This window comes from Pipistrellus kuhlii, unplaced genomic scaffold (assembly GCF_014108245.1).
Source record: "Pipistrellus kuhlii isolate mPipKuh1 unplaced genomic scaffold, mPipKuh1.p scaffold_m20_p_5, whole genome shotgun sequence".
Taxonomy (NCBI): domain Eukaryota; kingdom Metazoa; phylum Chordata; class Mammalia; order Chiroptera; family Vespertilionidae; genus Pipistrellus; species Pipistrellus kuhlii.
In genome coordinates, this window is record NW_023425551.1 from 13,246,435 (window position 1) to 13,269,802 (window position 23,368).

The 23,368-nt window shown below is 37.8% G+C and overlaps 1 protein-coding gene across 2 annotated transcripts; it reads right to left on the minus strand.

The window, feature by feature from the left end:
• Positions 1–4,701: 4,701 nt before the first annotated feature.
• Positions 4,702–22,909, minus strand: LOC118705509 (protein LEG1 homolog). 2 transcript variants are annotated; one of them, XM_045572819.1, is made up of 7 exons: positions 22,776–22,909; positions 13,912–14,151; positions 11,087–11,173; positions 10,423–10,565; positions 9,401–9,501; positions 5,004–5,242; positions 4,702–4,846 (listed from the first exon to the last, which is right to left on the minus strand). In XM_045572819.1, the coding sequence occupies exons 1-7, from the start codon at positions 22,885–22,887 to the stop codon at positions 4,746–4,748; spliced, it is 1,023 nt and encodes a 340-aa protein (XP_045428775.1). In that variant the 5' UTR covers positions 22,888–22,909; the 3' UTR covers positions 4,702–4,745. The 2 variants fall into 2 exon arrangements, with proteins under 2 accessions (XP_045428775.1, XP_036270244.1); XM_036414351.1 differs by having other exon boundaries at positions 10,423–10,607.
• Positions 22,910–23,368: the final 459 nt, after the last annotated feature.

The window sequence follows — 23,368 nt, forward strand, 5'->3', positions numbered from 1 at the left end:
AATAGATTTACAAATTATTCAGGGACCTTCAGAAAACGTCAGCTTAGGCGTGGCGTGCTGCTGCTCCCCTGAGCTCTGTGTGGCATGGCGTGTGGCCTTCTCTCAGAAAACATTCATTCATTCATTCATTCATGACATTGGCCTGCCCACGTCTTTAGTCAGTCATACCTCCGTAAACTAGATCCTGGGTATAATTTTTTATTACAGGGGTGATCCGATGGGTAGAAACTCTCCTGCCATTCTGGTTGAACAAGTCTGAGTACAAAACAGGTTCTTACAGGTATGTTAAGTAGCAGGAGAGGCATAGAGGCCCAGAGCAGGACCAGGTGCAAAAACGGACTGAAATATAGCTGCCAGCTGCACCTGTGAAAAGCAGGTCAAAGCCTGTGTGGAACTGGTCCCTAGCTGTAGGGGCTGCAGTCAGGGTACAGGCCAACAGGACTCAGGAGTGATGCACAGATGTCGATTCAAAACCCCTGCCCTATGACCTTCCTTTTGGGGCCATAATTGGGAATACGCAGGCTATAGGCTCATGCAGGCCAAGCTCTTCCCTCTTTGCATGTGCTGTGCGTTTGTTAGAATCGCACGGAGTTGCTGGAAAACTCTGAAAATCACTCCCAAGCTTTAGAACGGATTCAACAGAGAGTATTGAGAGGTGGCCTCATTTCTGGTGTTGCCTCAGCACCGGCTTGCCATGGTGAACACGATGGAACAGATGCCTGTCTCTGCGATGCTGAACAAAGGATTACTGTGAAAAGTTCATCTCTAATGAAAGTAAGTAAGGACTTGTATAAATGCATATAAGTACAACCAATGGACACAAAACTCTGGGGAGGGAGGGTATGTATGGGAGGGGAAGGCAATGTTAAAATATGTACACAGATAATAATTTAATAAATAAAATAAAATAAAAGTAAGTATTTTGAATGTGTAGTGGGAGAATTTACCTTCTTGCACCTCACCCTCCCCACCCATCCCACCTTCCCTTTAAAGTTGAGGTTTCTCTTTTTCTCTCTTGCATGTGTGAGTCTGGCAAACGGGCTGACATGCCAGCTGCTCTAAATGCATTCTGAGTCTCCTCATGTCAGGATTCCTTTCTCGTGGTATAATTCACTGCCTCGCCCTGGGCACCTCAAGTCATAGATGATAGATGAGTAAGAAATGGTCTGGCCAAAACCGGTTTGGCTCAGTGGTAGAGGGTCAGTCTGCGGACTGAGGGGTCCCAGGTTCGAATCCGGTCAGGGGCATGTACCTTGGTTGCGGGCACATCCCCGGTAGGGGGTGTGCAAGAGGCACCTGGTCGATGTTTCTCTCTCATCGACGTTTTTGGCTCTCTATCCCTCTCCCCTCCTCTCTGTAAAAAATCAATAATATATATTAAAAAAAAAGAAAAAAAGAAATGGTCTGTTTTCTAATCCAGAGGCAACCTGTATTCTGTCAACAGTTACATATCATGGTTTGGGCTTCCTGGCGTGTATGCTGTAGTCATGATTGAGTTTTGCTACAGTGAGTTATCTTATTGGTGTACTGTCCGTCAAATGTGTACTCTGTGCCACAAGTGCCATTTTGTACGCATTATACTGGATGTCCTTCACCTTCTGGTTATTGAACTAATTGATTTTTACAATCAAAATCTTGTGACTCTCAATTATCTTCATTTTGTTACAGTCTTTTCATTGGTAAGAAGCATACTGAGACACAAGGGAATTTGATAAATTGCTGAGGATTAACCAGCTAGCACTGGTTGGAAAAATGAAAGGGCTTAGATGCAAATTCGTCTTTTGCACATTAGTGCCCTTATTGCTTTACCACAATATCTAATGTTTGCCTTACATTTTTTCATTTTGTTTTTCCAAATGGTTCATTAGTGGATATATTTTGCCTGCAGTTGAGGCTCGATGTGAAGCCGTCTAAACAAGCTTCATAAGAGCTGAGGAAGGAAGTCACAATGAGGACAGCAGGAGGGAAAGCCACCTTCTTGTCAGCACACAGTCTCTTGTTAAAAGTGAGAATGTGACTACATTAAAAAACTAATTGACTTAATAAATGAATTTGGCAATGTAGCAGGATACAAAATTAATGCCAAGAAATCCATGGCTTTTCTATACACCAACAGAGAAACTGCAGAAACAGAGACTAAAAAAGCAATTCCATTTACCATCGCACCAAAAAAATTAAGATACCTAGGAATAAATTTAACTAAGGAAGTAAAGGACCTATATGTGGAAAACTACACGACACTGAAAAAAGAGATAGAGGAAGATGTAAGGAGATGGAAGAACATACCATGTTCATGGATTGGTAGAATCAACATCATCAAAATGTCCATACTTCCTAAAGCAATCTATAGGTTCAATGCACTCCCCATTAAAATACCAACGACATATTTTACCGACCTAGAAAGAACTCGCCAAAAGTTCATTTGGAACAATAAAAGACCCTGAATAGCCACAGCAATCCTGAGAAAGAAGAGTAAAGTAGGAGGGATCTCAATACCAGACTTCAAACTATATTACAAGCCACTGTTCTCAAAACAGCCTGGTACTGGCACAAGAACAGACATATAGATCAATGGAATCGAATCGAGAACCCAGATATCAACCCAAATCAATATGCTCAATTAATATTTGATAAAGGAGGCACGAATATACAATGGAGTCAAGACAGTTTCTTCAATAAATGGTGTTGGGAAAATTGGACAGACACATGCAAAAGAATGAAACTAGATCACCAACTTATACCATTCACAAAAATAAACTCAAAATGGATACAGGACTTAAACATCAGATGGGAAACCATAACAATACTAGAAGCATCCACAGGCAGCAAAATCTCAGATGTATGCCAAAAGAACTTCTTCACTGATACTGCCCCTAGGGCAATGGAAGCTAAACAGAAAATAAACAAATGGGACTACATCAAAATAAAAAGCTTTTTTACAGCAAAAGAAACCATCAACAAAACAACAAGAAAGCCCACAGTGTGAGAGAACATATTTGCAAATGATACCACTGATAAAGGTTTAATCTCCAACATCTACAAACAGCTTATACAACTAAATAAAAGGAAGATAAATAATCCAATTAAAAAATGGGCAATGGACCTAAATAGAACATTTTCAAAAAAAGACAGAAGGAAGGCCAAAAGGCACATGAAAACATGCTCAAAGTCACTAATTGTCCGAGAGGTGAAAATCAAAACAACAATGCGGTACCATCTCACTCCTGTCAGAATGGCCAACATCAACAAATCAACAAACGACAAGTGTTGGCGAGGTTGCAGAGAAAAAGGAACCCTCATGCACTGCTGGTGGGAATGCAGACTGGTGCAACCACTGTGGAGAACAGTGTGGAGTTTCCTCAAAAAACTGAAAATGGAACTCCCATTTGACCCAGTAATCCCACTTCTAGGAATATATCCCAAGAAAGTAGAAACACCAATCAGAAAGGATATATGCACCCCTATGTTCATAGCAGCACAATCTACAATAGCCAGAATTTGGAAACAGCCTAAGTGTCTGTCAGCAGATGATTGGATCCAAAAACTATGGTACATCTACACAATGAAATACTATGCTGCCATAAAAAAGAAGGAATTCTCATCATTTGCAGCAACCTGGATGGAATTGGAGAACATCATGCTGAGTGAAATAAGCCAGTCAATGAAAGAGAAACACCACATACCTCACTCATTTGTGGATAATAAAGAGCATTATAAACTGATGAACCAAAAGATAGATATAGAGACAGTATATCAACAAGTAGACTGTCAAATTACAGCGGGGAGGGGAGGAAGATTTGGGGGAGATAATAGATCAACTGAAGGACTTTTATACATGCATATAAGTACAACCAATGGACACAAAACTCTGGGGAGGGAGGGGATGTGTGGGAGGGAAGGAGGGGGGAAAAAAAATCAATAAAATATATTAAAAAAAAAAAAAGTGAGAATGTTCGCCCTGTATGGTCTTGAAATATGTTTTTAAAAAGCATGGACTAGAAAAAAAAGTTTAGAAAATAACTTTTTCTAACTTTGAGAAAACTAAAAGCCTTCCAAAACATCTTTGATTAAGAAATACATTCTAAATTAATAGTTACTTTTTAAGTGTCTTAGAAATCCAAATTCATCATCTGAATTTTTATTTAAAAATTTCTGCTTCTGGCCATGAAAATCTATTCCTTCAAATTTCATGAAATTAATTTAGGTAGAATAACATCCAAAATTCAAATCAGGTTTTATGACATTTATTAATTTATTGGCATTTATTCAGCTATACAACCAAATTTTTTTTTTAAGATAGCCTGAGATTCTTCTTCTTCTCCTTCTTCTTTTTTAAAAAAATATTTTTTATTGAAGGGAAAAGAGAGAGAGAGATAGAAACATCAATTTTGAGAGAGAATCATTGATTGGCTACCTCCTACATGCTCCCCACTGGGGATCAAACCTGCAACCCGGGCATGAGCCCTTGACCAGAATTGAACCCAGGACCCCTCAGTCCTTGGGCCTACACTCTCTCCACTGAGCCAAACCAGCCAGGGCTCAACCAAATTTTCATTGAACAGTAAAGGTTTTATTATTATTGCTAATTTAATAATTATTAAAAACAAATTAACTGCAACATTAATTAAAATATAGGCATAGACAAGACAAAATTATGCAAATATGTATGACTAATTGTTGAGAACATTTTTCCTTGAGGAATTATTCTCATAGATTTTTATTTTATTACATATTTCCAGAAGTACTTAATTAAAATAGTGAAGGACGATTTCCAAAATCTCTAGAAACAGTTCTCTTGCAATTTTTGACATCATTAAAGTTTTCCATACAATGAAAGACAGTGTTCCTAAAAAAAAAAGTAAAGATATTTATGAGTTAAGATAAAATTTATTTCTTTAGACATTCTGTTGTAATGATTTATATTATAACTATGATTCTAATGGTTTTTCATTACTTCTGAAATCAACACTATAAGAATTTCCAAAAATTAAAGTGTTGCTTACCTGTGTACTTATGCACAATGTGCAAAAGATTTACAGCTATCAGGACACTATTCTGAAAGACAGTAAAGTCACTGATGAAGGGGGCTGGGTCACTACTAAGAAGTATTCGTGTGGGCAGACCTTTCTGGAATTCATTAGTTCTAACCAAAGTTGTAGGAAAAAGAAGTGGAGCTAAATAATCCGCAAACAAAGCCCAATTTCTTCCAAAATCTGCTTCTTGTTTAGAATAATACCTTAACCTATAAGACAAGGGGTGGAGGAAAATTCCCATTTATAATTAGCCAACTCAGAATTTGGAAAACTCAATTTTCAAAACAGATATTTTGTTCAAAACTACACCTTACCACTTTTTTAGAATGTAGATTGTAGAAACTGGCAGTTGATTTTTCTTAGATTTGAAAATTTGAAAAGATTCCATTAGAATTTTAAATCTGGAAATTACCATCCCAGAAAAATGGTTTTAGTAGAATGCTTTTCCCTTTTCATAAATCCTGCTCCATTTGCATACAAGCTGAAATGTGACCAAGTCTCATTATTTTAAAACTAGAGGCCCAGTGCATAATAACTCATGCACTGGAAGAAGGTCCCTCAGCCTGGCCTGCCCCCCTCACAGTCCAGGAGCCCTCAGGGTGGAAGGCAACCTATTGACCAGGAGAAGGCAACGACCCATCACACCTCTGCTGCTGCCACTACAGGCAGTGCAAGCCTCGGCCAGCCCTGGTTACCTGAGCTTTAGGTGGCCCTGGGTGGCTAGGCAGCTGCCATCCAAGGCTTGCCTGTCCTTTGGGCCAGCGTTGGGTGGCTGGGGGGCTGAGGGGACTCCGTAGGCAGGCACCGCCATCTTGTGGCTGTGGATGCCGCCATTTTTGAGGGCATGGCAGTCAATTAACATATTCCCTCCTTATTGGCTGTGGGCACTGCTATCTTTGAGGGTGGGACAGTCAATTAGCATATTATTTCCTTATTGGCTGAGGCCACTGCCATCTTTGCAACAGCATGAGAGTCAATTAGTATAGTCCTTCTTTATTAGATAGGATGTAAAGATACATTCAAAGATTAGCAAAATTTCTGCTGAATTTTGATATTTCTCAAGGAACATGTGATTTCCATTTCAGGTAATCATTAAACAATAAAATAGCTTACAGACTATTTTTCTTGCATTTTAGGTAGCTTGATATTTTTTTATTTTTCCTGATGGTATGTACAGTAGTCCCCCCATATCCGAAGTTTCTCTATTCACAGTTTTCATTACCTTTGGTCCAACAATATTAAATGGAAAATCCAAGAAATAAACAATGGTTAAGTTTTAAACTGTGTGCCTGCCGTTCTGAGTAGCGTGATGAAATCTTTCCCTGTTGCATTCCATCCTGGGACTGTGAATCATTCTTTTGTACATCATGTCTCTGCTGTTTATCTCTGTACAGGTTAGTGACTCAATAGCCATCTGGGTTATGAGATTGACTGTTATAGTATCTCCAGTGCTTGCATTCCTGGTATAAATCCCATGTAGTCATGGTTTATAATTATATATATATGATACTGGGCCTGACAGATGTTGTTCTTCCTCCCTAGAAATTCAACTTTGTTATTTTATTTCATTTATATATATATATGGCTGAATCCTGTTTGCCAGTATTGTGTTGTGGATTTCTGTGTATGGATCTTTGAATATCAATTTGCAGGATACATCATTTTATAAACAGAACAGTTATAAGGGTAAAAGCTTAGTCTTTGGAGCCAGACAACCTGTGACATAAATCTTCCTGACACTACCAATCTGTGTAAACTTCAGAAGAAATACTATCTATAAAATTTATTGTTTTAAGAATTGACTGAGAGATGAGAAGAAAATCCATAGTTTGGATTCTGTCATGCAGCTATTAAAAAATATTCATATAGGTCTAGGTTGATACCTATGTAGACAGCCATCTAAAAAAAAGTCAGAAGTTCAGGAAGTAAAAGTAAAGGTGTTAGTAAAAAAATAATTAACTTTTGTACTTATGTTTCTACTAAGATCAACAAGAGGTGTTTCCTTGTTTTCCCCTGAAATGAGGTGGTGTGTGAAGAAAACAGGCACATACACATTTAAACTTACTCATCAAACAACTCATATGGATATTACTTTGCCTCAGGTTATTTATAAATTTGACCTATTGAAAAATTAGTCAAATATTTCCAAATTAGTCACATTCAATAGTTTGGAATAAATGCAATGAGCATAAAAATAAAATAAGCATATAATAGAAATTTGATCATAAACAAAATCTGAAATATCCTTAAATTTTAACCACTTGAAGTATTGTCATACTTTCAAGAATAAAAACAAGTTTTCTCATCTCTAGGAAAAGACAAAGTAACAAGTGGTCATCAGAACATTGTTAGACTTGCTCAATCCATCAACAAAGCTTACCTCAGGGAAATGGTTTGGGAAACAGAGTATGGCAAGCTTTCAATCAGTGTCATCTTTCAAAAGTCAGTCCTTTAGGAACTGGCTATTAGAAACTGGGGCCCATTGTATAAACATGTTTCTAATGAAAATTGATATCTATCTTACCTGAGTATTCTCAAACTGGTAACTCAATTCACTTAAAATCCATGAATCCCTGAACTCTGCATCTCCTTATAACCCAATTCACTAATAACCCAAAACTAGATGAGAAAAGTGTCCTGCTTAGTGATACTGGGCCTGACAGATGTCGTTCTCCTTCCCTAGAATTGCAGTTAATTCAACTTTGTTATTTTATTTCATATATTGAGGGTTGCTCTCATTATCCTCTGAGAGTTGATATTAAAAATGCAATTTTCTAGAAGAATTTCATTTTGCATGTGATTGGAAAAGTTTGCAAAAAATATTATTTTATAAACTGCACTAATAAAAGAGAAAGATGCAAATCGACTGTACCTTCACGACACCCACCAGCCAATCAAAAGTGAGTATGCAGATTAACCCAACAACAACAACAAAAAAAGGTGGGTTAATTTGCATATGCAGGTGCCAAGTGGCCAGGGGTGGGGTGGGATGCTTGCATCATCGTCATGGCAATGATGCAGGCATCCTGCACCACGCCAGCAGCTCCAGGCCTCTGAGTAGCATGGGCAGGTGGAAAGGCAGAGCAAAGGTGGTGGCAGTAGCCAGGGGAAGGAAGGTCCATTCTTGCATGAGTCTTCGTGCATACGGTCTCTAGTTTTCTATAAATTATAATCACTTGATCTCAATTATGATCTTGAGGTTGCAACCCTCTCTCTACTTGCTTGACCAATAACCTCAAGTTTCATTGGCAGTCATAGAAATAGCCAAGCAGTTGAGTTACAACAAAAAAATTGTGATGATGGCTACAATTCCAATTCATTTCACAGAATGCCAAGAGTATGAACTTTTCAATATGAAAATCAGCTTTAAAGCAATAAGAACAAATATATACAAACAATATGACTCCTAAATCTGTTATTTGTTTATCTTAATTGAATATGTGATCAGTGGGCAAGATAAAATTAGATGGTTAACAAAAAGGCCTCAAGCATGTGTACCTGTGCTTACATGTGCTTTTTAAACCAGTCACCTATCTTTACCTTCTTTCTTTAAAAAAATATATTTTATTGATTTTTTTTACAGAGAGGAAGGGAGAGGGATAGAGAGCTAGAAACGTTCATGAGAGAGAAACATCGATCAGCTGCCTACTGCACAGCTGCCTACTGCACACCGAGGATGTGCCTGCAACCAATGTACATGCCCTTGACTGGAATCAAACCTGGGACCTTTCAGTCTGCAGACCAACGCTCTGTTCATTGAGTCAAACTGGTTGTGGCCATCTTTTCCTTCTTTCTACACCACATCTCACTCTGGGTGGCTGATACTAGCCCAAATATAGTGTCATTCACTCCCAGACCAAGTCATGCTGCCTCATTCAACTTCACTTGCTATAAAATTGGGAGACTTTTAACATTATTTTAGATACACAGCATGATAACTAATATGCCTTGGACAGTTCCTTCTAAATATGTGTTAACCAAGTTATTTTCTCTGATAAAGAGATGCAGATATCATATAATTATTTGTCATTACATTCTCTGGTTTAGAAATACCAATTTGGGCAAAACAACTTTTTGTTTGTCTTCTTGGATTTCTGGTTTGATTTTGATTTATTGCTTTTTATTTTGTTATACTTTATAATACAAATCTGCTTTTTTTCCCCCCTCATAGTTTTCTTCCTACTTGTAAAAACACGTTTTACCTTATCCAGCAAACATTTTCTTATCAGTTAGTTTTCTCTTTATCTACAATACCTCCCATGGTTGACATATTGGTAAACAGGTTGATTGAAAAAACACTTCAATGAAAAAGGCATGGAAATGTTCTTACCAGGTGAAAACAAAATAACTTTTAGATCCATTCTTACCTGTTCTGAAAATTTTTATGAACAACCTCCAAGGATGAAACATGTGCAGCCCATAAAGACTTCAGCAGGTCATCGAAACTACTAGAATCAGACTTTAAATGCTGTCCAACAAGAACAGGGTTATATTATTTAAGCAATGATAACTGTCTCTCCTGAAAATCAACTCTACTTACAAATATAATTTTTCAACATTTAAATGAGGGTTTTCCCCCCTAAAAGTTAAAATATGAAAGATTCAATGCTTAACAGTTTCTAAAAACTTAATATTAGTTATATTAATTACCTGTGATGCTGAACCTATTTGAAAGCAAAAAGCCATGTGTTTTAGGATCTTATGCTGTTTAGATCTAGAGCTTTAGTATTTTATTTACATGTTATTCTCTGGCCATATAATGAACTTGCCGCAAAGTCTTAAGAGTAGGAAATGGGTAAATAGGAGGAGTAAGAGTATTTTGCCTAATCATATGAAATATAAAGATCTGTAGAGGAAAACTTGTTTGTTTTTCATCATTTGCTCTTCCACCCATGGCACTTTATTTTAGATATCAATATTCTATTCTGATTGTCAAATGATTGTTTCAGTCAAGTTTTATTTGTTTATAAAGAGAGTTGAAATAATCTGATCAAATTTACCACAACCTATATTATATTTGTATTTCTATATAGGTTTTTGCTCAGTCGGCCCTGAAATTGTGATAAAAGAGAACATTTTATGCTCTATGAAATCATAATTCTCATGTGTTTGCATATAATTCATTTGGTGTGAAAAAAGTGGACAGGGCAGCCTCAATATTCAATGGGTAATGAGGGTGTTAATTGTAATATGATGTCATTCAGTAACCAACTCATTAATATTTCTGTCATCATAATAAATATTTTAATATTAAGAACTTAATTCCTTAAGAACTTGTTCAAAGCCTAAAAAATCTCTACATTGAATATATTATTCAAAAATTATCTGGCCACCCCCAAAGAGTATTAATTAAATTACTAAAAAACAATACAAAAGCCATACACAAAACCTGATAAAATTCATTCCACTTTTTCATTGCTTCTGGAAAGGATGAACGACAGCTAGAAACATTAAAACAAAAACTCATTTGATCCTTGTATGGTGGCAGCAATGTGATTTTGTCTGATGGTATCCCCATTATGCCAGAATCAACTGCAGCAAGGAAGGGCATTGCAGAGAGATAAAAATTAAGGTCTGTGTAAACAAAAAGATATGATCAATATTATTAGCAAAAAAAGAGGTTGCTATTGAAGTGGTAAACCTTAAGCAGTAGTTCTGGGCACTTCAGAAGCCATCAGAAACTTCCCTTATTCTCATATGCAACTTGAATGTGCTTCTCTTAAGAATCCTGTTCTCTGAAAGCAGAATAGATTTATGCCTTAGGTTTATTATTTTAAAACATGAAGAGATAATAATGGACTTAATGTGGCCATACCAGGGCTGGGGATCAAGCCTGCAACCAAGGTACATGCCCTTGATGGGAATCACACCCAGGATGCTTTACTGGCTAACACTCTATCCACTGAGCCCAACCAGCTGGGACTGAGTTGATTTGTTTTGTAAAAGCAGTAATACTGGTTTTTGTTTCTGTTTCTCTATTTGGGATTCAGTGTTAAGTTGATTCTTTGTGGGAAGGTCATCAATTTGTGAAATGACTTTTACTTTATACTCACCGGCCCACCAACTGTCTACAGAGATGCACAGACTATCCCCAGCCTTATGGCCACAGTCTGTTTTTCGGGTGGGGTCAGCTAATCTGCCTGAAAAGAGGAAATCCAGAGTTGGGTTTACTGGACCATTTCTAAACTGTAGATTAAAAAACAAAAACAAAAACCATGCTTGCCTCTGGTCATTATGTTCTCTGAGGAATTTTTTCTTATCTTCCCATGGCAAGAAATAAGTCTTTCTCAGTAGCCTTCACCAAAAAGTGTTTTTTGGTCATTCACATTTTTTTAAGAATAAAATTAACTCTATTTTTGTTATTATTCAAACCCAAATTTCTACTATTAATTTACCCCACTTTCCAATTATATTATTTCGCTAGCAAAAGGTTATGTATCTCCTGTAACCCCAGCATTTCTTTCTCTCCCTCTCCTTTTCTCTCCCATATGCTACACTAATTCCAAGCTTTATCCTTTAGTTCATGCTATCTTTTTTCTTTATGGATTACTTAAAAAAATAATCCAATAACATTCCACCTTTTTCCCCAAGATTCAATTTAAATCTTTTTCTATTTCTAGCTCACAGCACTCTCACTTTTATCTAGTATGTTTTTATTTGCAGGCCTTTTATTGTCCTTGGGTTGTATCATTTCTAATTTTTCTTCCTGTGTTATAAGTCCTTTGAGTGGAGGCATGGAATCTAAAATAAGTTTCTGTACACTTTCCACAGCCCTCCCTTTTCCTCCATCTTTTCCTCTCTCATGGCACTTCTTTATCTTGTCTTAGACTCCCACTATTCTCTTCCCAATTCCAATATTTTCCTAGGCAAAATTTCTGCTAAGCAATAAAAATGAATAAATACTGACATATGCAAGCAAATGAATAAATCTCAAAAGCATCATGACAACTGAAGTAAACCAGACCAAAAAAGAATATATGAAACAACAGTTTATATGAAAATTCTAGATAATGCTCCTTAATCTTCTGTTAGAGACAGAAAACCCGTGGTTGCCTGTAAAGTTAGGTATTGAGGTGGGTGATGTAGTTGAGAGGCAGAGAAAGAGTGGACAGAGGGTAAAAATAGTTCTTTAAAGATGAGAATACATTTTCTTTCTGGTCATTGTTGATGGTCCTTAGCTTAAAATACTTTTATGGTTATTTTTAAAAAATGTAATCCTATTTTGATTTTCTCTAGTTATGTCATGTAGTTTACTTCAATTAAAAAGTAAGTAAAATCAGCCACTAAAAAAGAGAAGGATCCTACCCCTAATCCTACCCCAAACATATTTATTATATTCTTGAGTAAAAATAATAAAATTTGCAAGGTATCCAATCCCATATTTGACCTTGCTATTTGTTCATTAGAGAATCCAGGGTAGAAAACTTTATGACACTTATTAGAGGCCCAGTGCATGAATTCATGCACAAGTGGGGTCCCTCAGGCTGGCCTGCAGAGATTGGGCCCCAGCTCATGCTCCCAGCCTCACAGCCCCATAGCCCTGCCTGGCACCTTGCCATGGCCTGGCTCTACCCCCTCACCTGCCCCACCACATTCCTGCTTTCCTTGGAGCCCATTGGGGCCAACGGTGCCTCCACTACCACCAGCTGCCAGCGCAGCATCTCCGATGCCTGCCATGTTCTGCACCACCCCCTGGTGGGGTCAGTGCATATCATAGCCAGAGGTTAAACTCCCTGTCTCCTAGTTGAATGATCACCAGAGGGACAATTTGCATATTAACCTTTTATTGTATAGGGTGTTTGGGATCTTCCTCAACCGTGTCCCAGGAGTTCAGATATTTTTCTTCTCCATGCTGAGGACCGCCTAGGAATAGGACTTATACTGAGTATCAGGAGATGCTCCTGACAAACTTGCTTGTAATGCCCAGTTCAGGATGCTGTTATAGATCAGACCTTGCAGAGTCTTATCTCCTATCTTTCCCCCAAAACTACCCATTCTCTCACTGATTCTTTTCTTTTAGTACAATTTTCTGGAAGCTGATGGTGAAGGTCCCTTATTTCTTGAATGCCATTGTTAACCAGAATAAGAGAGTTTGGAATTTATGACATTTTTGTTACAATACAAATCCTCACCTTTATTTCTGAATGGAGATATAATTTTCAGGGAGAAAACATATGAAAGAAAGGTTTTCCTGCAAAGGATTTTTATGCTTTGACACTCCAGTCTTCATGATTACTTAATCACATTTAGAACTGTAGGTAATAGAAATTAATTTTATGTAACCTTGTGTATTTAATGTATATTGCTTTAACTCATTTGTTCATGGTATACTCCCCAGGACTTAGCACTAGGCTTGGCACCTAGAAGCATCACAATTAATAGTTGTTGATATGGAATGAACTAGGTCTGATATGCTGTGTCTCAGTGAATGGAGAATTCAGTAGCCATTTGTAACAATTTAAATTTAAATTAATTTAAATAAAATTGAAAATTCAGGTCTTTGGAAGCATTATCCATCTCAAGTGCCCATTAGTCATATATAATAACACAGGAGCACAGTAGGTCTCCTGTTCCCACAGTAGTTGTCCTGTAGCCTGGACAGCGCAAAGATAAAATTTTCATTATTGCACACAGTTCTGAGTAGAAACACCATGAAAACTGGGGCAGTCCATAAATGCTTGATGAAATTAGTTTAAGAAAGAATGAGGAGAAAAGTAGATGGGGAAGAATAGGGGGAAATAGTTGGAAAAGGAGTGGGAAGAAGAAAAAGAAAAATGATTTTTCACAAAAGTGGTGTTACATATACAAGGTAATGCTTCCTATTTAATTTTCAGTTAAGTCAAAGGGTCATTGTAATGAAAAGGAGAGTTGTTCTTACCTGTATGATATTGCCATCCATGAAATATAGGTAATCCCCATAAAATATTCTGTTCATTTTCTGGTGCAAATTTTTCAAAATACTTGGCTGTTGCATTCAATAGGACTTTATATGTTCCTTGTCTTTCAAGGTAATGCCAGGAATTAATGATGTACTTTCCATTTTCTTTCTTGTAATCACTAAGCTGATCAGGACAATCTTTCCACAGAGGGGGATATGCATCTGAGAGATTGGATACTACTGTAAAAGAAGCAAAATTACAGCCACTCATTACACAAACCCAGGAAAATGGGAAGTCCTGGTGTTTAACCTGGAGATTAAAATTATGACAAGAAGTTAATGGAACTGGAGGAGGAAGTCATATGATTATTTTTTTTGTACATCTTCCAATAAAAACTCTTTATTATTGTTACTGAAAAATGATAGGGTGGAGAGAAATAAAGATAGTGAGGTACCTATCTTGTTAATGATCTCCTAAGTAAATGATTTTGATTATATATCAGTCTTCAGACTTTTTAGTGATGCTTGGTTTCTTCCTAAATTTATTTCTATCTGGTGTTCTGTCTTTCATATTATCTATGATAATGAATTGTATGTCCTCTTCAGAGGAATTGTATATTTTTATTTATTTATTTTTTATATTAAAAAATATATATATTTTATTGATTTTTAACAGAGAGAAAGGGAGAGAGATAGAGAGCTAGAAACGTCGATGAGAGAAAAACATTGACCAGCTGCCTCTTGCACATCCTCTACCGGGGATGTGCCCACAACCAATGTACATGCCCTTGACCGGAATCGAACCTGGGACCTTTCAGTCCGCAGACCGACGCTCTACCACTGAGCCAAACCGGCTTTGGCGGAATTGTATATTTTTAAATATGTTTTTATTTATTTCAGAGGAAAGAAGGGAGGGGGAGAGAGTTAGAAACATTGATGATGAGAGAATCATTGATCAGCTACCTCCTGCACCCCCCACAATGGGGGTCGAGTCTGCAACCCTGCCATGTGCCCTAACTGGGAATTCAACCCTGACCTTCTGGCTCATGGGTTGATGCTCAACCACAGAGCCACATAGGCTGGACAAGAGGTATTATTGATCTAAATTCATCTCTATTGGATGGCATTTAGCAACATAAAAGTATAAAGTAAATAATTTTAGATAGAATTTGAAACATATTTTAGTGATATTTTTACCTCACCAGATTTTTTTTTATGTGTCAGTAATGTGCAAGACCAGACTTGTATGTCCGATCTGTTAACCCAAATTCCACATTAGTAGGATCTGAGGCAAAGGTGGTTTATTTGGGGTTAGAGAAAGAAAATAAAAAAAGGAGGGAGAAAGTAAGAAATGGAGGATAAGCTAATATAGGAAGAGACGGTTGGCTTGCCTCCACTAAGGATAAGGGTGCTTAATGTTGGCTTGGGACTAATGAAGACCATTATTATGAAAGGCCCAGTGGCCTCGAAAGAACAAAGTGAGTGGAATTTTGTCTAATCATCCACTGAGTAAGGCGACTCAAAGGATAAGAACTCTCCCGCCATTCTGGTTGCACAAATCAGAGTCCAAACAGATGTCCCAGGGAGCAGCAGAACAGTTGAAGTCCAAGGCAGTAGATAAGAGGTACAGAGTAAACTGAAATACAGCTTCCAGTGGCACCTGCACAAAGCAGGTCAAAACCTATGTAGAACTGGTCCAAGCAGCACAGAGCCAGAGAGTCCAGCAACCTGAAACTGCCCATCAGGAATGCACAATAGTCACAAGAAAAGCTGCACTCTCTGGCCAAGCACTTGGCAGTTGTTCTCTGACTACAGTAAAATCAAGCTGGAAATCAATAACAGAAGGACAAGAAAATTACTTACAGCCCAGCCAGCGTGACTCAGGGGTTGAGCATCTACCTATGAACCAGGTGGTCATCCCCAGTGTGGGGCATGCAGGAAGCAGCCTACCAATGATTGTTTCTCATCATTGATGCTTCTATCTCCCTCCCTCTCCCATCCTCTCTTAACTCAATAATAATAATAATAATAATAATAATAATAATATGTTATTGGTTTCTGTTTTTTCACCTTATATTGTAGGTAATTAAAAAAAAATATTTTTATTGATTTTATAGAGGAAAAGAGAAGGATAGAGAGATAGAAACATCAGTGATGAGAGAGGATCATTGGCCAGCTGCTTCCGACAAGCCCCATCTGGAGATTGAGCCCGAAACCCGGGCTCGTGGCCTGACTGGAAATTGAACTGTGACCTCTGGATTCATAGGTCAGTGCTCAACCACTGAGCCACACCAGCCAGGTATGGGAACAGGCTTTTTTTTTTTTAAGTGCCATTTATAATAACTCCAAAGAAAATTGAGTATTTAAGTTAAAATCTAAGGAAACGTAAGGAATCTGTGTGATGAAATAAATCGAAGAAGACATAATTGCTTGTAGAGACATACCATACTCATAGTTTGGATAATCCTATAGAATAAAAGTCTATATGGTCGTGATGCCCTCATGCTGAGACGCCCTCATGCCGTAAAGAGCGATCACCAGGAGGCTGCATGCACAGCAAGGTGTACACTGGTGGGCAGGTCCCCCGAAGCCAGGGGTCCCATGGCTCTGTATGGCGCAGAGGCAGTTCCTGCAGCTCCGCGTGATGAGACCAGAGGTCCCACAGCTCCGTGCAGAGGCAGGACCCCTGGCTCTGGCCTACCTCTTTGGGGCAATCCATTGAGGAGCCCTGGGTGGGTGGGTGGGGCCTACCTCTTTGGGGAGATTGATCAAGGGGCTCCTGCACTGTGAGAGGGCACAGACCAGGCTGGGGGATCCCTCCCTCCAAGTGCACAAATTTCATTCACCGGGCCTCTAGCTTAATATAATAGAGATATGAATACTCCCTACATTTATATATAGGTTCCATCTAATTCTTACCAGTAACTCAACATTTATATTTCCACTAAATATAAAGAAGTTTATTCTAAAACTTATATGAACCGAGAAAGACCCTGTATTATTCAAAAACTATTTTGAACTATAGGAACACAACAGGAGGAGTCAGTTTCCCTGGCTGCATATTAATACATAGCCACAGAAATCAATGTGGCCCGGTTGGAGGACTAGGCACAAAGATTATGAAACAGAACAGGGAAATGAAATAAATCTTCACAAATAAGTAATTTTTGACAGAGATGCAAAGGCAATTTACTAAAAGAGGGATAGATTTTTGAGTAAGTGATGCTGGCGCAAACAAATAAACCTCAGAGTAATTCACACACCTTATACAAAAATTAACTCAGAGTAGATTAGGAACGCAAATTTAATACACAAAACTATAAAACTCCTAGAGAAAACAGGATAAAAATTTTTTTGACACCTATGATTAGACAAATAATTCTTAGACTTGAATCCCAGAGCACTTAAAAGTAAAAGTTGCTGAAACCAGTAATGGTAGAGCGTCTGTCTATGGACTGAAAGGTCCCAGGTTTTTATTCTATGAAAGAGTCTATTTTGAAGAGGAGAAGATAAGCTATAGACTAAGCAAAAGTATTTGCAAACCACTTATCCAACAAAGGACTTATGTCTAGACTATATAAAGAATTCTCAAAACTGAACAGAAAGTAATCAATTTAGAAAATTGGTCAAGACATGAACAGCCATTTTGCCGAAGATATAAAGATGTCAAGAAAGTATATAAAAAAATGTTTAATTAGCCAGAGCCGGTTTGGCTCAGTGGTAAGAGCATCGGTCTGCAGACTGAAGGGTCCCAGGTTCGATTCTGGTCAAGGGCATGTACATTGGTTGCGGGCACATCCCCGGTAGGGGGTGTGCAGGAGGCAGCTGGTCGATGTTTCTCTCTCATCGACGTTTCTAGTTCTCTATCTCTCTCCCTTCCTCTCTGTAAAAAATCAATTAAAAAATGTTTAATTAGCAACTTTTAGTCATTGAAGAAATGCAAATTAAAACCACAATGAGACATCACTGCATGCCTCTAATGGTTAAAATAAAAAGTAGTGATAGCACAAATGCTAGCAAGCATGTTCATTTGTATGCTGCTGGTGGAAATGTAAAATGGTACAACCACTCTAGAAAATAATTGGGCAGTTTTTTAAAAAGTGAAGACCTTTTTTTGTTTTGTTTTTTCTTTTTCTTTTTTTTCTTTCTTTCTTTTAGGAGTGAAGAACAGATTAGTCATTTCTAAAGGTCAGGATGGGGAAGGGATGGGCTAAATGTAAATATAAAAAGGCAGAATGAGGAAGTCTTGTGTTGATAGTATAATTCATTATCTTGATTGTGATAATGATTACAAAATGCTACACCTGTGATGATTTTGCATAGATATACACACATATAGGTACTGGCACACAAATGAGTACAAGTATAACTGGTAACATCTGAATAAGCTATATGGCTTGAACCAATATTAATAGTTTTGTTTGATAATATAAAATGTTCACATTGAGGGAGTTTAGATGAAGGGTGCCTGATACCTTCCTGTATATTTTCTTGCACTTTCCTATGAATAGATAATTATTGCAAAAAAATAAGTTTTATTAAAAATTGAAAATTCATATATGTTATGTTATTTTATTTTATACTAAAGGCCAGGTGCACAAATTCTGCATGGGTGGGGTCTGGCTGGCCTGACCCAATTTGGCAATCAGGCCAAGCTAGCCAGGGGGAGGGGCCACAGCCAACCCCACCTGCTGCTCAAACTTTCTTTTGAGCTCCCAGTCGAGGGGACAACTTGCCTATTAGCATTTTATTACATAGGATGGTCAGTTTCCTCTGTGGGGTAATAAAGGTTTAAAGTTGTTGATTTTTGCTAATTTCTGAGTAGAGGAATGGCATGTCAGTATGTATTTAATTTATATTTCTCTTATCATGAAAATGTTAAAGCGAAGAAAGAATATAACTTTCAAAACGGATTCACATGAATCTGAAATTTTTCTCAATCTTAAGCTTATTAATACTTTCTAGGATACAAGCAAGAAGCAGACATACACAGAATTGATTTTGGAGGGAAAGAAAGCTTCAGACACTGCATCCTAATTGTCTTGTTCTCCTGCACGAATGTGCAATTTGCATTTGGTTTAAAAGACATGTTCTGAATAGCATATGCAAATACACTGTCCTCAAAGGCAGTGATTCCACTCTTAGGATTCCCAATTTTATGTTCTGTTACTGATACAGGTTTTAAAAATGCCTATGAGCTTAATTCCCATCACCAGCGCAACATCATAAATCCATAAATTGTATGTTTATTGGCAATAAGAGATCTAAACAGATGTGATCCATCCTGCCTGACAAAAGCATTTTTACAGTCAGTCCCTGTTATTGTTTCATAGCTAGCTTGTATACTGGGATATGCTTTAGGGGAGGACAAGTATATGGTCTCAGGCAATCATAACCAATGATTCATGCTACAGTTGTCCAGACCCCACTCTTATACTTGTATCTTTTCTCTGGTGGTGGTGATCCAGGCCCTTACTATCCTCAGATACTGCTTTTTTGTTCAACCTGGGATACATGCACTTATAACAGTTTCAAAATTGCTACCCTGTACTTTTATGAGAAACAAATACACAATAGAGTACTGTGTATATTCAGCCATCTTTGACCTCACAGTATCCACTGTTTTCTAAAATTACACCTCCCTCTCCAGCATTCTGGGATGTAATGTATCTACATTTCATCGTGGGTTTTGCAACTATTGCTGAGAAATAAGCCCATGGCTTCGGTGGCCTCTGAAGTCTGAAGGCCATGCCTCATTGGAGTGGCCAGAAAAGCTGCTCATTTCAGTGAGACCCAGCACAACAGGACTCTCTGCCACTAGTCTGGCTGCCATGAAATCTGCTCTGTCACCTGAACCATATGACCCAAAAGCACAATGGTGCTTGAAGTATCCGTGTAAGACTGGGAGGCTATATGGAGCCTTCGGTGGGCCGCTGTTTTTGAATTGCAGTCCAGACTATTAGGATTTTGTATTCAAGCTCTAGAATCCTCTGCAAACATGGCTTTCCCTTTGAGGAACAATTTCTCCTTTGTTACTGGCTCTTACATGCCTGACCATGATCTAACAAGTTACCATGCAACCTGGATTGCCCATCATGAAAGGGTATAATTTGACCACCAAGCCCGTCACTAAATTGAAGTAGAATATAAAAGGATGATTTTGAACAGGCCCTGTATACACAGTAAGCTGCCTGACAGAGTGGGTCAGATTCCCATGACCCATATGCCTTCAGCTTTTTCCATTCCATGCCTCATTTCTGACTTCACGGACAATTCCATATGACCAGCTGTCTCAATGCCACCCCCAAGGGAGGCCAGGGGAGATTAATCGGGGGAAGGGAGGGAAAGGAGACATATGTACTACTATTTGCAATACCTTAAACACTAAAATAAAATTAATTTAAAAATAAAAAGAGACTACTGTGTTGGCCAAAGTAATAATAATAATAATAATAATAATAATAATAATAACAATAACAATAATAATAAGTTTGATTTACAGATACTTCTGCATGATATATTGGCACTTCTTGAAAGAACACAGTTGAGTCAGGCCAGCATGGCTCAGTCGTTGAGCAGCGACCTATAAACCAGGAGGTCACAGTTAGATTCCCAGTCAGGGAGCAAAACCAGGTTGCAGGTTCAGTTCCCCGTATGGCAACCAATCAATGATTTTCTTTCATCATTGATGTTTCTATCTCTCTCTATATATCTTCATCTCTGAAATTACTAAAAACATATTTTAAAAAGCAAAGCAAAGTACAGAGCAGAAATAGGCTCATGCTGTGGAATTTACTGTCTGACCATGTCCCATCATTTTGAAGTACCTGGAATGATCTTTGAAGAATCAGTTACCGTACTTGTGTGGCTGAGGCAATGGCCTCCAGATTTGGTATATGTTGGTTATCAAAGACTATTCCATGGTGCTATTTCTTCTATAGACCTGACTTACGGTTTCCAAACTCAAGGAGTGAAAATCAAAGTGTCAGTCCTCACTATTATTTCTAATGATTCACTAATCAACTTTTGCTTGTTGTGCCTGCAACTTTGGGCTGTTCTCATCTCATGATCTTAATTTCAAAGGAAGAATATGTTTTCCAGGGGAAACAATAACAGTTCCTTTAAGTTGGAAGGTGAGACTATAAGATGGCTATTTTTTAGCTCCTTGTGTCAGCAAATTTACAGGAAGAGAAGGGGGTAAAGATAATATGAACCTATATTGCTTCTCTCTTACCTTCTTGTTTTAGTCCCTCACTTGCTCCTTTTGACCTGCTTACCTTCAATTGGGCAAGAGTAAGGATCTGAGTGATTTTGTTAATGGATGTCAATTTCTCAAATTCATTATTCTTTTTACTCTATTATTTTAAAATATATTTTTATTGACTTCAGAGATGAAGGGAGAGGGAAAGAGAGCCCCGCACTGGGGTTGGGGCTGCAATTGGAGCATGTGCCCCACCTGGATTACAGACCAATGCTAACCATTGAGAAACACCAGACAAGCGAGACTCTCTCTCCTTTTAAAATGACTCATTGATTGGGCCCTAAGGATGGCCTTGTGTTGCCAATACCCAGGTTCTGTTAGTACCTAACACCTGAAGCCTTACAGAGCTCCAGTCTGTTTTTGTCAAATCCCTACAGAGCTTCTCCATCTGTGACTTCAAGTCATCACAACTGAACCTGCCTCCGTCTGAGCTCAACACCTGCAACATGAGTCTTGGTGAACTTTCCTCTTTCTGTTGGAAAAATAAAGTATTTTTTCAGTTTCACCACTCCTTCAGACATCTTTAACTCTTCTTCCCTCCTTTATAGCCAATTCCAGAATTTTGTCTTTTTTTTTTCCTTTTAAGATTTTTTGCTTTGCCACTCCTTAATCAATGTTTATACCTAACACCTGGGTTAGCTCTAAGGTGTCCAGCCTGGTCACACCCATTCCACTTACTTCCTTTAGTTAGTCTAACACTCATTCTTGGTAATTCTGAACAAATTTTTTTTTCATCATATCTCTTCATGAAATAAAGTATTTCTATATTCTTTTGTTCCAAACACAAATACTTGGCCTTCTTACCCAATAGTGCAATCAATTTCTCTCCTAGTACACTGTATGCATTTCTGCTCTGGCTGGGCCTTTCTTTCTTTTCTATCACACACACACACACACACACACACACACACACACACACACACATCACACATCAAACACACACTCATCACACATCACACAACAGGTTTTAGTCTCTAGAGGTTGGAACCATGTGTTTTGCCTTAGTGAATGCCCACTGTCTGCGCATTCCTCTCCAGAGTAGTCACTAGCCATCTGAGCCATGTAAGTTAATTCAAATTAAATAAAATTTAAAACTCAATTCTTTAGTCACACTAGCCCCATTTTATGTGCTCAACAGTTATATGTGGCTGGTGTTACCCTACCAGAAAGTGCCCGCACATAATATTTATCAAGGAAGAAAGTTCTATTGGCCAGTGCTGGATACAAAATCCTTAACACAGGGGTTATTTCATAAATGTTTGGTACAAAACAATGAGGATGAAAATGGGAGCCATAAGAGGAGGAAGAGAAAGGAAAATGGAGTTGGTGAAGAGAGAGAGCCAAAACCAATTTTTAAGAAAGAAATCTAATATCTTTTTAGTTTATAATATACTGAAAATTCATGAAATGAAAAAGTTATTTCTTACCTGAATGACTAAGCCAGTCATGCTGAAGAGGCAATCCTCATAAAAACCTTGGTCATTTTAGTGTGCAGATTTTTCAAAATACCCGGCTGTTTGGTTCACTAGAAGTTATAGGTCCCAATTCTCTTAAGACAAACCCAACCATTTTTCATTTTCTACCCTGTAGTCACTGAACTTACCTGGGATCTCTTTCCACAGAGGGAGGTGTAAATCTGAGTTACTGGTTGTTCCAACCAAAGGAGCAGATATACAACCAACTATTACAGAGACCCAAGAAAGGTGGAAAGTCATGGTAACAAAATCAGATATTAAGATTATGACAAGGCTTTTATTGGGAAATTAAGGCAGGAGTCATAATATATGTTTATACCTAGCCAATCAAAAGTTTGCATTCCTTTTCCTAATGATAATAGGGTGGAGCTAGAAATGTCTTATCAATGAAATTAGGGTGACTCTCTTGCAACATAAGGTTGCCAGTCTGGGATTTTATTCACATGACTGGGTAAATTTATTATTCAATGATTGTAAGGCTACCTAAGTAAGCATTTTTAAGAACTTTAAAAATATTTTTATCATGTATCAACATTCCTATATACACACACACACACACACACACACACACACATACACACATGAATTTCTAGTTGGGCAACATTAAGAAGAGTATACAGGAATGTAGATACATGATAAAATATTTTTAAAGTTCTTAAAAATGCTTACTTAGGTAGCCTTACAATCATTGAATAATAAATGTACCTAGTCATGTGAATAA

What these genes read in the sequence shown, in the direction of transcription:
- LOC118705509 (XM_036414351.1), bottom strand. Translation starts at nt 22,887, where the DNA reads ATGACTTTCCACCTTTCTTGGGTCTCTGTAATAGTTGGTTGTATATCT. An exon ending in TCTGTGGAAAGAGATCCCAG is followed by an intron (nt 14,152 to 22,775) that starts GTAAGTTCAGTG and finishes CTTCTTTTACAG; the next exon opens with TAGTATCCAATCTCTCAGAT. An exon ending in CATAAAAATTTTCAGAACAG is followed by an intron (nt 5,243 to 9,400) that starts GTAAGAATGGAT and finishes CTTGTCTTATAG; the next exon opens with GTTAAGGTATTATTCTAAAC.